The sequence below is a fragment of the Falco cherrug genome, chromosome 2, assembly GCF_023634085.1.
Source record: "Falco cherrug isolate bFalChe1 chromosome 2, bFalChe1.pri, whole genome shotgun sequence".
Taxonomy (NCBI): Eukaryota; Metazoa; Chordata; class Aves; order Falconiformes; family Falconidae; genus Falco; species Falco cherrug.
In genome coordinates this window covers 12,503,697-12,518,458 of record NC_073698.1, presented here as the reverse complement: position 1 = coordinate 12,518,458, position 14,762 = coordinate 12,503,697, and the positions used below count along the sequence as shown (strand labels likewise).

Genomic DNA, 14,762 nt, shown 5'->3' with positions numbered 1-14,762 from the left:
GAGTCACACTTCGCAGTGGCTGGAGGATAACCCAGGAGAACATCTTAGCAGTGAAGGTAACCCTGCAGGTAGGACCAGAGACCCTCATTTCTGTCCCGCATTTCAGCCCTGCAAGCTTGAGAAGGGAGACCGCCTCAAAAGAAGGAAATTCCAGCAGGGAGTAGCTCAAAGCTTGACTGCACCAGACCCATCTCCATCCCTCCATCCACCACACAGGCAGCCTCGGAGCCTTGGCCAGGGCGAGCGGCCCCACGCAGAGCCTTGCTGTGCACAGGCTGAGCTACTCCTCAGTCCAGATGCCAAAGTTGTGAAATTTCTACACCATGCTTGTCCAAGAGACTCAACTCACACCACGCGGGACATCTGTGTCAGAGCCCAGTCTGGCTGGAAAATAAGCTGGCTGCTGGATCCCACCTGAAGTCTGCAATCAAGCACCTTCTGAAAGTTGTATTTTAGATTAACCACAAGCTAGCAGGCTTGCTGTAGATGTTGCTGCCTTTATTTCTGTACCCTGCATGAAGCAGGAGACCTAACCAACAGATGTATTTACCTCATTTCGCCTCAAAGGTCCATGAATGCTATTATTTTTAGACAATTTTGTGCTATATAAATACATAATAAATATGATTACTGTTGTTTTCAGCACCTACACAGCTTCCCAAAGCAGGGTTTTCAAAAGCTCTCAGCATTGGCTTAATTCTACTGACAACAACCGGCCACTGCCTTCAACTGCAACAGAACAAAATGAACAGCAAAGGCAATTTTAAAGCCCTGCCCTAAAAGCGAATAGCGCTGATCTAACAAGCTTGTCCCCACCCATCCACAGGATGGTGAGGAAAGCCAGCAATTCAGTCCTATCTTCTGTCCAAGCTAGAAGGAAAGCAAACAGGGCCCTGCAGCCCCCCAGAAGCAGCACGCACACAGCCCCACACTCCCATACCGGCTCTCGTGCTTTGCCCTGTGCATCCACCACGGCATGAAAAAGTATTGAAATGGAGCAAAGACCAGTGATGAGCCCCTTCCCAAACCTGAGCCCACTGCTAGCCTGCCCAGAAGCACAGACCCTGGCCCAGGCTCTGTCCTTGGCAAGAAGATCCCAGCAAAGCTTCACGCAGCCAGCACTGGGAAAGCCTGTGCTGAGCTCACCCTGGCCTGGAGATGACTTAACCTGCAGAGCACAGACATACCCTAAGGCTGTGTCTCCCCTAGTAAATTAAACACCCATGGAGGCAGCTCAGGAGCACGGGAGAGGAGCCATTCCCCAGGCAGCTCCCAGGGCCAGAAGAGTTTGCTTTCAGCCCCAGGCACGTTACTGCTCTGGCAGAGGTGCAGGCTAATGACTAAGGAGCTACGTATCTACTGGAAGTGGATAAAACTTTTCAAATGCAGGAAGTCTGGGTGACACTACATAGGGCCAGCAAAACATACAGTAATTCACAGAATCACAAACTGGGTTAGGTTGGAAGAGATCTTTGAAGGTCATCTAGTCCAACCTCCCTGCAGTAAGCAGGGACATCTTTCTCTAGATCAGGTTGCTCAAAGCCCCACACAAACTGACCTTGAACACTTCCCGTGATGGGGCATACACAACTTCTCCAAGCAACCTGTGCCAGTGCCTCACTATCCTCAGCATAAAAATTTTCTTCTTTACGTCCAATCTAAATCTATCTTTTTTCAGTTTAAAACCATTGCCCTTTCTCCTGTCACTACAAGCCCTGTCTCTCCATCTTTCTCATAAGCTCCCTTTAATTATTGCAAGGCTGCTGTAAGGTCTCCCTGGAGCCTTCTCTTCTCTAGGCTGAACCCCAACTCTCTCAGCCTTCTTCATATGAGAGGTGCTCCAGTCCGCCAATCTGTGGCTCTCCTCTGGACCCACTCCAACAGGTCCATGTCTTACCTGTGCTGAGGACCCCAGAGCTGAACGCAGCACAGGTGGAGTCTCATCAGAGCAGAACAGAGGGGCAGAACCACCTCCCTCAACCTGCTGGTCACACTTCTTTTGATGCAGCCCAGGATACAATTGGTTTTCTGAGTTGCAAGTACACACTGCTAGCTCAATCTTTCATCCCCAAACCCTTTTCCACTGAGCTGCTCTCAATCCCTTCATCCCCCAGTCTGAACTGATACTGGGACTCCCCCAGGCGAGGTGCAGGACCTTGCACTTGGCCTTGTTGAACTTTATGAGGTTTGCACAAGCCCACTCCTCAAGCCTGTCAAGATGCCTCTGGTGGCATCCCTTCCCTCTAGCAAATCAGCCGTACCACTCAGCTTGGTGTCACATGCAGACTTGCTGAGGGTGCACTCCACCCCACTGTCTGTCATTGGTGAAGATAATAAAGAGTATTGGTGCCAGTATAGACCCTTGAGGGACACTGCTCATCACTGGTTTCCACACGGACATTGAGCCATTAGCAGTGACTCCTTGGATGTGGCCATCCAGCCAATTCCTTATCCATCTAAAAGTCCATCCTTCAAACTATCCATCAAAGCAGATGACGCCAGTAACTCTTGCCTTGTCTACTGATGCAGTTGCTCCATCATAGGCCACTAGATTATTCAGGCACGATCTGCCCCTGGTGAAGCCATGCTGGCTGTCTCTAATCACCTCCCTGTCTTCCACACGTTTTGACATATCTTCCAGGTGGATCTGTTGCATGATCTTATAACTTCTTAAGAAACATCGCAAAAGTTTACCTGCCACTGCTGGTGAAAGCTGTGCTCACGCTGACCCTGCATACTCGTCTCATGCTGCAGTGCACACCACAGCAGCAACACAACAGCACAGAGAAGCAGGAGAAAGGAAACTGCAGCAGTTTTGCTATGCAAAAACACCCCTCACCAAACGCCATGCTAGCTGAAGCTGAAAACCATCCCACCCTGCCACAGGAGAGGATGCTGCCACAGCTCTTTCTTTTGTACTGGCTACAGTGATTTGCAGTGGTGCTCAACATTGCCTTAGCAGGAAGGGGGCATTACAACAGGGGGCATATAATTTTAATTCAGGGTGTTAGGCTGCCTTGCTCTCTTGTATCTGTCATGAGCTGCGTGGCCAGAAAGGAGAGAAGCATGCATTCCCACCTCCAAGCTGACTTTCTGGCTGGTGTATATCTGCACTGTGGCCTTTGGACAGTGCTCAGCAAACCCCAGGGCTGCAAAACAACTTCTCATTCAATGTGGTGCTCCCACAGTAGTCCCAGAGCTCCCAGACAGCAGCACTGGATTAAGATGCTGCTCCCTGCTCACCTGCCTTTGGAGTTTACTGCCTTTTTAGCCTCACCACTTCTGCCTGCTGCTGGGATCTTGCAGCAGGATGCCCTGGGGGGTGTGGGGGGTGTGTGTGTGTCACACTGACCTGGGGGGCTCATATACCTTACTTAGACCAAAACCACATCTCCTAACTGTGCCCAGTGATCCAAGGCCACTGAACCAGTAAGCCCAGTGAGCCCTGCGCCGAGCTGGTCTGTAAATTGCAAGGACAGCCTGCCATGGGCACAGCTTTCACACTGTCCCCACAGTGCCTCCTTCCTTCTGGTGCTCCAGCATGTAAAATCTGCCAAGGGATCCCACACCCACTGTGGAACTGGAAAATTTTTTTTGCTCAGAAATCTGAACAATAAAGAACCATGAGTGAGGGATGTCATGACAATGCAAAAGATGCTCCATAAGCACATGCAGACACAGCCAAGCATCTAGTACCTCATAAGCGCTGCTGACAGCAAGTTTGCCTTTGCACATTTTACCACAGCAATTAATTCAACTAAGTGTGAGTTTTCTTTACCAAAATAAGGCCAGAGCTGATCTTATGCAAATAAAAGCCCGGCTGTCTGGACATAGTTATACCTCTACAAAGACACAGATTTGCTACAGGTACAGATTTTCTCACTTCTTTATTGGAATAGCTTAAAAGCAATGTAATTATTGAGTCTAAACTGAGTCTAAACCGGTGGAGATACAGCAATTTTCCTTTTGCATTATGAAGTAGAGCAATCTTTGATCACCGACACACTCTTTAAATGCTTGCAGGAATTCTTGACATTGTACTTTTTGGAAATCTCAACCTCTCATCAATTTAACCTTTTCACATGCTCTTCAGTCTGTTTGGCTTTATGCCACAGAGGAAGGAAAGATTCTTGGGATCTCCACTTTTTTCAGCTGCAAAACACTTATTGAGCTACTAAAGATTTACACCCTGTAGCACCAGCCAGGCATCAGTCTCAGTAGCCGGGGCCACAGGAGAGATTCTTTGAAGTGTCTTCCAGCTTGGAAACTGAACAGGCACAATGGACATCATGCTTTTTCAACCACAACTGTTCAACATAACGAACATGTTTCTGACTTTCTTTTTACTTGTGTAATCTGTCCCAATTTAATTCTGATTTAGCCAACTGCAAAACCTCTGAGTGTCTATGCAATAAAATCAACACAGCGATTCACATTAACCAATCAACACTTGCAGAAATCGGAAAGTTATAACATCAGCTTAGTTCACATCCAACCTCTCACATAAGAGCTCCAAAGAAACGAAGCAATCAGGATTATCCTGAGCTCCTTTGGGCTTAGTAAAGAATGACATTGTCAAAGCACTTCCACTGTATTTTAAATGTTGATCTTACTCTGTATTAGGGCAGGTTAAAATCTTCCAGCTAAACACATTTTCATCAAAAATCGTCCTTCTTCCAAGCGTGAAACAGTGGAACATTATGAGTTTTGCGTATCTCTGCAACATTTCAGCTACATTTCTATTGAAAACATCTATTTTTGTTGGCATTATCATAGAGCCTCTACATATTTCTGCATTGCAATGTAAAGAAAATAAAAAAAAAATAAATGAGGAAACAGCTTTTTGAGTAGGGAGCACCAGGAAGGCAATGAGCCTTTCAAGGGCCACCATGCCAGGGTCACCAGACTGGACTCCACCTTTAAAGTCATGTATAGCTTGCGATATATATAATAGGTTGTTCTATGTAGCCTGCAATACAGTGTCTGCAGCAAAATGCTTGACCATGGACTTTAGTTCCATGAGAAATCCCTCAGATTTCAGCAAGGCTACCCAAGCCCCCAAATTTAGGCATGGTCTCAATACACCTCTTATACTCGAACTCCGGGAAGCAAGAATGACCAACATAGCGGAATTCTGGGGGAACTTGTAGCTGTATGTAGCAATAAGAAACCCTGAAAGGACAATTGATGATAAAATCCACTTGCTGTTGACCACCAGGAAATCATAAATACAGAAAAGCTATTGCTTGATAAAGCAGGACAGTATTAGGAGTTAGTAAAATGAAAATACCTGTAAATGTTCTGGAAAAGAAATTCCACCTCTGCTCTGCTACAGGTAAAATTCAGCTGTCCTCTGTGTGGGGAGGGAGAGCAGCCAGTGGAGGAAGGACTTTGCTTCCAACATACCATGACATTTACATTCATAATTATAATGCCCTCCTCTAACCTATTTCGCCCATCTTTCCTTGAATGCTCTGCCTTCCTTTGCCTCTAGGGCAGACTGACCTGCTTCATCTCTCCAAGACTCTCCCAAGGGACTTCATCTCACAACTTCACATATCTACTGCGGATGCTCTAGCTGAGTGAGCAAAGAGACGGAGATGTTTCTCAGGTGCAGTTCTTTGAAGCTGCCTTAGGCTTTTATCTTACAGTAACAGTCAAGTGTGTAAAGGGTGCTTATTCCTGCCCATTGCCTGGGAGCCTTCAGTCTGGATACCAACCTCAGACCCAGGTGTCTACCTGACTTCAGCTATGATCTCTGATGAGTAGTCATGAAGCTGACTTCAAATGCGATTCTTTGTAGCTATCAATAACAGAGGGGTTAAGCAATTAAACATAGGGGAATCTGTTGTCAGCAGGCAGGAAAAAGACAGGATCCTGGGAAAGTCAGTAAGCCCAGTCTAATGGTCATGGTGCAAAGAAACAGTTATACACCCATCATTAAATGCTGATTACAGCCATTACTTTCCATAGTCAAGACATAGCTCTCACGGCATTCTCTGGCTTATGGAATCAGCAACAGTTACAGCGCGTTGTAAACATAGAGGTTTAATTTCAAAAACCATTTTGCAGACTTGGACTCACATCTCCAGAATTCATTATTTTGTTAGTGATGTTTGTTAGTGCTGGAATGACTTGGTCCGTCTTTTTCGGGGATGATTGCATCAAGATTTGCAGGGCAAAATTATAATCTGAAAAGACACACACTGCATTAAACGTATCTTCCGTAGTCAAGAGAGGGGCAGGATATCCTATTTCTTCACAGGGATCCACACTCAGAACAGATATTCTTTCTAAAGCCCAGCTGATTTTCAGTAAAGGAAGTAAGTGTAAGTAAAGTACTTTAGTAAAGTAAAGGAAGAGGTGCCTTCCTCAACCTCTGTACTCCTCGAGGGACCAACCGCGACAATAACACAGAAGGGTAAGGAGAAATTAAGTGGGCATCACCTAAGCTGTGGGAATGGCTTCATTTAGCTTTCATTTATTCTAATGAATGGCAGATTAGATCAGGAGATGATACAAAGTTCTTCTGCACGGCTGCCAGCCTCCACGTCAGCTGGAAGCGCAGCCTCCGACCCACGCTCATGCTTGACTATCCTCACAGGGCAACGCCAGCAGAAGTCAGCTTGGGCACGACTCCCTCGGCTCAGCCATGCTGCCAGCATGCCTGCCTGCCTGGGGTGTCTCAGGGATGAAAAGGAGTTCCTTGTAGTCCCCTCTGCGGCCACAGACGTGTGGTTGAATGAGTAAATATCAACAGGTTACCTGAAACCAGCCGTAATAGAGTGGTGGTGGGGGAGTGATTAATACACAAATAACCAGAGAAGTCACGACTATTCTGGCAGTTAAATATAGGCTTCTACATCCAGGCAGGGTGGAATTTTATGAGGCACATAAAAAACTGGGCTATCTTTAAAAACAACCCAGATTTATTCTTCAGTTGCATGCCATCTTTTAAAATGCAAGGATTAAATCAGAATTAAAAGGTGCCTGCATGATTGACTTCCGCATGTAGCCACGAATGAAGTCCCCTCAACAAGCAGCGCTGTTTCCAGTTCAAGGCTTCATTTGCATTATACAGGCTTTTTATTAACAGTGCAGAGAAAGAAATCATTCTGGATGAAAGACATCAGGATCTGACAAGGGCCACTGGAAGCAATTAAGAGGATTCATTGCACTGAGTGATCTGGATCACTGCTTAAGCAGGGCATGGAGAAACAATATGGACTTGAGCAGGTCCAAATTCATCCTCCCCGGAATAAATACGGCAAGCTACAATAAAAGGGTGGGAAATCCTATCCTGGGCTGTGACTACCCTCACATGCCTGACCGGATAACAAGCTGGATGGGGAGCTCCCAGAGTGCCAACGTCTGAAACAGCAAGTGTTAACGAGCTACGTAAGCAAGGAACATCAAGTTGCATTGCAGAGGTGATATTATACCTGATTAGCCTCTGGTTCAGCTGGTACTGCCATGGTGTCCAGGTTGTCTTTACATAGTGAAAAAACGTTTTTTGACAACAGTGAAATAATTATGGGACTCCAGGCTCCATCTGTTAAATGTATTAAAGGACCGACAGCACAGGGCTCCTCAATGTATCTGACACAGATACTGCAAAATCCCAACTGGTAACTAGAAAATCCAGGCTAAAACCAAGATGCAGACCTGTGCCAGAGATGGCAAGTAGCTAGTGGAACAAGTCTGTAAAGGCTGTGATGGATTCTCCAGACAGAGAGCGTTACAATCATCAGGACTGAATGTTTCACAAACTGGAATTAATTCACAGCGTTGTACAAAAGATTAAATTAGATCTTTCCAAGTCCTTTTACCTGACAAGCTGCAACTCTCTGAACATGCCCCTAAGGAAAATTAGCAAAGACACCATTCAGGAATAGCCGCACATCTAGGAAAAGAAAGGTTTTCTAAAGATTGTTACACTTGGCCAACTTATAGCATTCAGAAGTTGTGAGTCAGGGCCCCAAGCACCATGCAACTGGCTTAAAAATACTGGTATTTTAAAACAGGAACAAATACCAGTTCCTTTTTATTTGCCTTATGGGGTTCTGGCCTTTTAAACTTCAGGGTTCAAGCTCTGCTCTGCAATCATGATGTCCAAAAGGCAGGGGTCCCTAAGTCTAATTTCTATAAATGCTGAGATTACCGCAGCATCACCTGATTCCAGGAGGTCTTCCGGACAATACCAAGTATCTTGAGATTTACAGTAAAGTTGTGAGATTTCACCACAGTGATTCTAAACGCAAAGTTTCCTTTAAAACCAGCCATATGCAAAAAGTAAGCCAAACCAAAAAAGCAAGTTAAGCAGCAGCTGCAGTTATCCCATCTACTTCAACAGCTCCCTGCCAACATTTGTGGGTTTCCAGCCACACTTGTTCACAGGACGGAGGGATCAGTGACCCTACAGGTCTTTTCTGGCCCTGGTATCTGTGGGTGCTTCCTCTGGACCAATGCAGCTCTGTGCTTCTCTCCCCTCTTTTCTAGAAGGCAGAAGCCTTTTGCGTAGTCCGTGTTCAGAGGATGCCAGAATGGATGGGCTGGGGAACAGATATAGCCAGGACAGAAGGAAGGAGGTGCTGGGATATACGAGATTCCCATCTGACCACAGGCAAAGCTGTGTTTCCATTAGCTTCTTTCCCAGGCACTCCCAACAAGATGAAAGCTGGAATTTCTCACCTCGCTTGCTCCTCTAACAGAAAAAGTAGCCTCTCTAAGTCCTACTCTTTTATTAGCCTTATGAAACCGGGTAGTCCCCTAACTTGACCTCTCTTATCAAGGTCCTCTATTCCAGCCAGATGGCTGGCTGTGAGCCTCCCCAGAGCCCAGGTAAGGGGGGAAGCAGTGAGCAAGAGCAGAAGCACAGAAAGGTTTGAGCTTGGGAGCAACCCAGCAGTGTAACAAGTCCCCGGCTCTCCTCCAGCAGTGCTCAGGGGCTGCCACCCAGACAAATTCTCTAGCAGAGATGGGGCTGATGTCCCCAGACAGGTAACACGCCTTTACCCTCTCCATAGAGAGGAATGTTTGGGGCAGAGGCCGTCTTGTGAAATTGCATTTTAACCATTCCATCCAGACCTTGGCAAGCCTGTCCTGCAACGCAGCGTGAGGTGCACGGAGGTGCAGCAGAGCACAGCTGCTGCAGACAGAGAAATGGCAAGTGATGGAGCACACAGGAATTACAGCGACTTCCTAAAAGCTTTTGTCATCCAAATCTTCCCAGGTAACAAAGACTGTAAGGGGATCCTGCAGCCCACGGAGCCAGTTATAAACTGGGATATGGCACAGGAGAAGAGACCAAATCAGTTCATACCAATTAAGAACAAGTCCAGGTAATGCCAGTGGTGAGTATTTCAGTGCGCCCAAGCAAAGTGAAAGGTTGACATTCCTGTATCAAAAAATATCATAGAAAGAAGTCTGAGATGAGGATGAAGACCACCGCTTTGCCAAGACCCAGAGGCTTGCTGTCTGACATCTCCTGCACAAACATCTCCCCAGCCACCGGCACTGTGCAATGCAATGGCACAAGGTACAGTCTGCAAGTGAGCAACCATCCTGCTAGTGTTAATTACCACCACCTCACATGTACGGGACAAGAACACGTGCGCAGGAAATAACCTCCAAAATCCAGGCATCGTGTGAAAGGAGCCAAGAAGGACCTGAAAATCCCCATCTGTACACCAGGACCCAGAACCATGTTAGAGAATATCACAAGAGCGATAATACAGCTTAGACCAAACCTAGCTTTGGTGAAAGACCCTCCAGCCATGCCAACTTCCTGAACTACCCCTGGAAATGCATGCTGGAGCAGCCAACAGGGATATACACAGACCAACAGCTATTAAGGCCCTTGCTCAGCTGCAAGAAAGACACCACCTAAGATGTTTTTTACGTCTAAAAACTGCAGCAGTCCTGCTCTGTCACACTGCCTCTGCTGCACAACACATCCCTCCAGTGCCCCTACACCAGCCAGGAGGGACACTACCCCATAGTCACGCAAAGAAAACAGAACACAGGGGTACCAGGCATCCCCTCTGCAGTGCGATTTGGGGATTAGACCATGCTGCCTTACGAGGAATGAGGAGTAACCACAACCACGAGCTAGTGGGTTTCTCCCCACAGTTGCTGGGGTGATCCAGCAGTACCTTGGAGTAAGGCTGGGGGCTGGCCCGTGCTGCCAGCATGGAAAACTGCACTGAAATCGAAGGGTTTCTCAGCATTAACCTTGCTGATCAGGCAGTGGGGAAAGGTTCTGGAAGTGACACCAAAAGGTTTCCCACACGACACCAGTGCTGTTCCTGGTTAGCTGAAGCAGTGCATGCAGTGCCCATGTCCGCTTGCTTACATGGACCCTGCAGAACAGGATCTGTGGGCATTGAATCAGCATTTTCTAAGCGGGATAAAAACCCCCAAACCAGCTCCTTTTCTGTGGGGATGAATCTGCTTCGTGCTGGAGATGTTTGTTAGCACTGCAAATGGCTGTGGGAGAGCATGGCCCCAGCTGGGCCCTGTTGCCCTCAAGTCCATATAGCTGTTTCTTAGCATAAACAGTGATTTTCGCTGAGCTCTCAAAAGTATCATCTTGCTCTAAAAAAATTGCATGACTCCGCACAGTGGTAGGCTGGTAACCAAAACACACGTGTAGCTGGAGGAAGGCCAGCGGCGCTCAGCGCTGGCCCTCCGCTTGTCACAACCGTCTTACAATATACACCAAAGCCATGCTCAGAGTTTCTCCCCGCCTGGACACAAAACCCATCACTTCTGCAAACATGGAAAGGCAGAGCATTCTTTCCATCATTCTGTGCCTTACAAATTTTGGAAAGGAAGAGCTGGGTCAGCTGCGCCACCTTTTCTCCATGCCTGCACTGTGGCAAGGTAAGTGCATGCAACTGAAGTTGATGCCAACAAAACCTTTGGGGGTTCTGGGGTCAGCGAAGACCTAATGAGACAGTTTGCAACACAAACCCCGCTAACATTCACACCAGACAACTCCAGCCCTTCAAATCCAGCAAAATACTGTCCAGGAGGTCAAAAAGGCAGGGATGAGACAGAGAAACACTTGCATTCAGGTACAGCAAGGAAAAGGGAGCCCTCAAGGCACAAGCTCACCTTTGAAGGAAGCAGTCCCGCCCGGGCGCCGGGCAGGACCCGTGCCGCTCGCAGGGATCAGCACACGGTGAGTAAACACTCTGGATTACTTTTAATGCGCTTGGGATAAACCCATGCTCACGAGGAGGCCTGGCACGAGGGGCCCCATAGCGTGAAAGCCCCACGTGAGCTCCACTGGGAGGATTTAAGTAGGGCATAATATGCTTTCTATAGCCCTCTTGGGGACACAGGTGCCTCCACCTGCTGTCCCGTGCGGGCCCGGCTGCAGGAGTGTGATGTCCCCACGCATGGCCGAGGCTGAAGCTCACAGAGGCCAAGTCTACATGAGGCCCAAGCCCCGCAGCAGCCGGCTCCTCCAGCCAGGGCAGGATCAGGCCCCTCCAGCAGACCCACCCGCCCTTGATGGCCATTACCTGCTGACCCCATACTCCGGGGGCGGCTGGTAGCGGACGATGGCCACCTCTGCCCGGGTGGGCTGGGCGGCGGCGTAGGAGGCCTTGAGGACATCCTGTGCCGGCTGCTCGCCATAGAAGAGCCCGTGGTCCTGCGCCTTGCTGCCGGGGGCTGCCGCCTTGCCCTTGTAGGGGTACTCGGGTGGCGGGCCCCGCGGGTCTGCGGCCTTGCCGGGTGGCGGGGTCGCCTTGAAGCCCTTCCCGCCCCCCGGGGCTGGGGGGTGCTGCTTGACCCCATTCCTCTCCAGTGAGAGCTGCATGATCCTCTCGCTCAGCGAGCGGACGTGGCCCTGCTTCAGCTCCTTCAGCGCTTCATCCTTATGCGCCTGCCCGCTGTTGGCCCGGTTCACCGTCGGCCTCCCCTCCGTCCTGGATTTCTGGCCGGACGCGCCATAAAATCCCGGTGCGGCGGCAGTGGCTGGCGGCGGCTGGCTGCGGAAAAACTGAGACTGGGCCTTGGCCTCCTCGTAGGTGGGGAGCTCCTCGGTGCCGTGCGGGGGCTGTGGGGCCCGGGGCTGCTTCTCCATCGCAGCACCGTCCCCCTGGTGCTCCTGCCCCTGCGGTTCCTGCCGCCCCGATGGCTGGACCATTGGGGGGTCTTCGGGCGCGAGGTTTTCTGCGGAAGAGAGAGTGCTGGCAGTGCTGTTGGAGGGGCCGGCGCTGCCCGTCGCCTGGTGCTGTATGGCCAGCAGGTTCATGTTCTCGCTGGGGTTGCCATACCTCAGCCGCTCCTGGATCAGGCGCTGCAGGACGGTGCCGGCTGCCACCTCCTCCGCCCCTCGCATCTCCGCCTCTGGGACCCGGCGGAAGCTGGGTGGGCGCAGGGTGCAGAGGGCCTCCTCGGCTGGGCAGGGAGAGAGAGAGGCCACCATTAGCTCTGCTGCTCAGCAGGTCCAGTGTCCCCTCCTTTCTTCCTCTCCTACACCCCACAGCTGTGACCCCCTGCCCAGGACGCACCCCAGGGGCAGTGCCCTGCCAGGGTCACCCTGGGATCAGAGGGGACATGGCTGGGAGCCACCAAAGGAGTCAGGGCACTGCTCCCTGCTTGTCCCCTCGCTCCAGATCATCCCTAATTCTGTTTGCAGCGACTCCTAAAAACATGTCCCCGTCCTCTCCCTGACCTTCCCCTCCATAATACTCCAGCTCTGAACTCCCTCCCAAGTCAACGGATGGACAGGTGATGTCACAGGGAGATCTGGTCTCATTTTAAAATAAGAGGAGAGAGTAGAGAGAGTAGAGAGAGTAGAGAGAGTAGAGAGAGTAGAGAGAGTAGAGAGAGTAGAGAGAGTAGAGAGAGTAGAGAGAGTAGAGAGAGTAGAGAGAGTAGAGAGAGTAGAGAGAGTAGAGAGAGTAGAGAGAGTAGAGAGAGTAGAGAGAGTAGAGAGAGTAGAGAGAGTAGAGAACAGAACAGAACATTTCATTTGGAAGGGACCTATAATGATCATCTAGTCCAACTGCCTGACCACTTCAGGGCTGACCAAAATTTAAAGCATGTTATTAAAGGCATAGTCCAAATGTCTCTTAAACACTGACAGGCTCGGGGCATCGACCACCTCTGTAAGAAGCCTGTTTCAGGGTTTGACCTCCCACCTGGAGAAGCCTCACACGGCTTAGAGAGGCTGCCTGTATGGCAATACTAAACGAGATGCTGCATTTCTGACGACCAAAGTCAGATGAGTCAAATCCGCTCATAACTGCACTCCCTGCCACGACAAAATAAAACGTAGAATGTGTTGCAGAAAAACTGTGAAATGACACTGACAATAAAAGGGTCCTAAAAGTGGTACTAATCTGTGCTCTGGCATCTTCCCCTAAAACTACAAATTCCATTCTAGCCAATAACGTTATTTCTAAGGTAGTCAATACTAACTGTTGTAATTTCGCTCAGTGAGTACAAGGAAGGTGTTATGGTCATGGATGTATGACTTTCCAAAAAGAGCACAGACAAATTAGCTACACAACCCCTAACACAGGCTACTGAAGCCATTCAGAGGCAATGACACCATTTTTGCACTACATATGCAGTGGACCTTGCCTGGAGCTAAGTATCTATTGGTACATAACCACAGCAGGGGGGGTTGGAATCCCTCCCTCCTGGAGCCCATCCCCAAAAGTGGTGTAAGATGTCTGTCTGAACGGTGTCTGAGCCCAGAGGGGTGCTTCTGAAAGACCCCAGTGTGGACAAAAGCGAGAATAAGCCCGCAGCTCTGGACAGGGTCCTCCCATGTCCCTAGGCAAGAAGGAGGTGCTGTTTTCAGTTCAGTTTTTTGAGGTCATTTTTGGCAGCTTTCCGCTTCTCTCATGCTGTTCCCAATTCTCAGAGGAGTTCGTCACAAGGACTTACATTTGTTTTTTGGCATTTGCAAGTAGTTAAAAAGCAAACTTTCTCTTGGGGTCTGGTATTTCCCTGAGGTTTCATCAGTTACTGCACATGCTGTGGGATAACTCACATATAACCCGGATGCCAAAGGGGAAGAAAAGCCTTCAACTCTTAACTATGAGTATAGGTCATTTCCACTAACATTTCTGTGGCAAAGCCTTAAAGATGATTGTGGGGCTCAACAGAGAGAGAAGATTCCCAGGCTGTTTCACTCCATGCCTGCCCTATGAGATACACCTCTCCTGCTTTCCCTGAGATGTTATCTGCCTGCCAGCCTGACTCACGAGGGCTACAGCTTTTAGAGGGTCTGTCAGCTCCCTGGGCCAGTGTTTGACCCAGCAAGATGCACAGACGCACACCTCTCCATCTACCTGTCTGCACAACAACCAAGTACTCACCTACTTTATATGTCCCTGCAGTTACAGCAAACTGTTACTGCTCTATGCACATTATCAGCACACCGAAACCTCACCACACTGGCAATTTTTGCAGACATGCAATAAAAGGCTCCCTAACATACCAGAAAGCTCACAGTCCAGTTATATCATGCTTGCGATAAGCCTGAGGAAAGTGAATAAAGCCAATGTCACATGGTAAAGACAGCTCTTTATCATATATAGAAGGATTTCCACTCCTGCACTAGTCACCTGTTAGCATCCTTGTACTTGGGAGATGTGCTTTAGTTGCCTATTACCGAGCTTCAAAAGGATCAGCCACAGTGAGCCTTCCACAGGGTGCCTGTGGTCCTGCTCCATCAGCAAAAAGCCACGGACCTCAGTCCAGCTGCGTAGGGAAGAGCAGCCATGCCCCGA

At 49.0% G+C, this 14,762-nt stretch overlaps 1 protein-coding gene across 2 annotated transcripts in view; it reads right to left on the bottom strand.

Annotated features, from left to right (window-relative positions):
- AMOTL1 (angiomotin like 1) overlaps nt 1-14,762 on the bottom strand; it is a 61,186-nt gene that overhangs the window by 34,450 nt on the left and 11,974 nt on the right. Inside the window, exons 1-2 of one of the 2 annotated variants that reach the window (XM_055702606.1) lie at nt 12,291-12,415; nt 11,532-12,186 (exon numbers count right to left, since the gene is read on the bottom strand). In XM_055702606.1, the coding sequence (XP_055558581.1) occupies nt 11,532-12,160 (629 nt within the window). In that variant the 5' untranslated portion in view covers nt 12,161-12,186; nt 12,291-12,415. Of the gene's footprint in view, nt 1-11,531; nt 12,416-14,762 lie in introns of those variants that run through there. The other variant, XM_055702605.1, reaches the window with a different exon arrangement.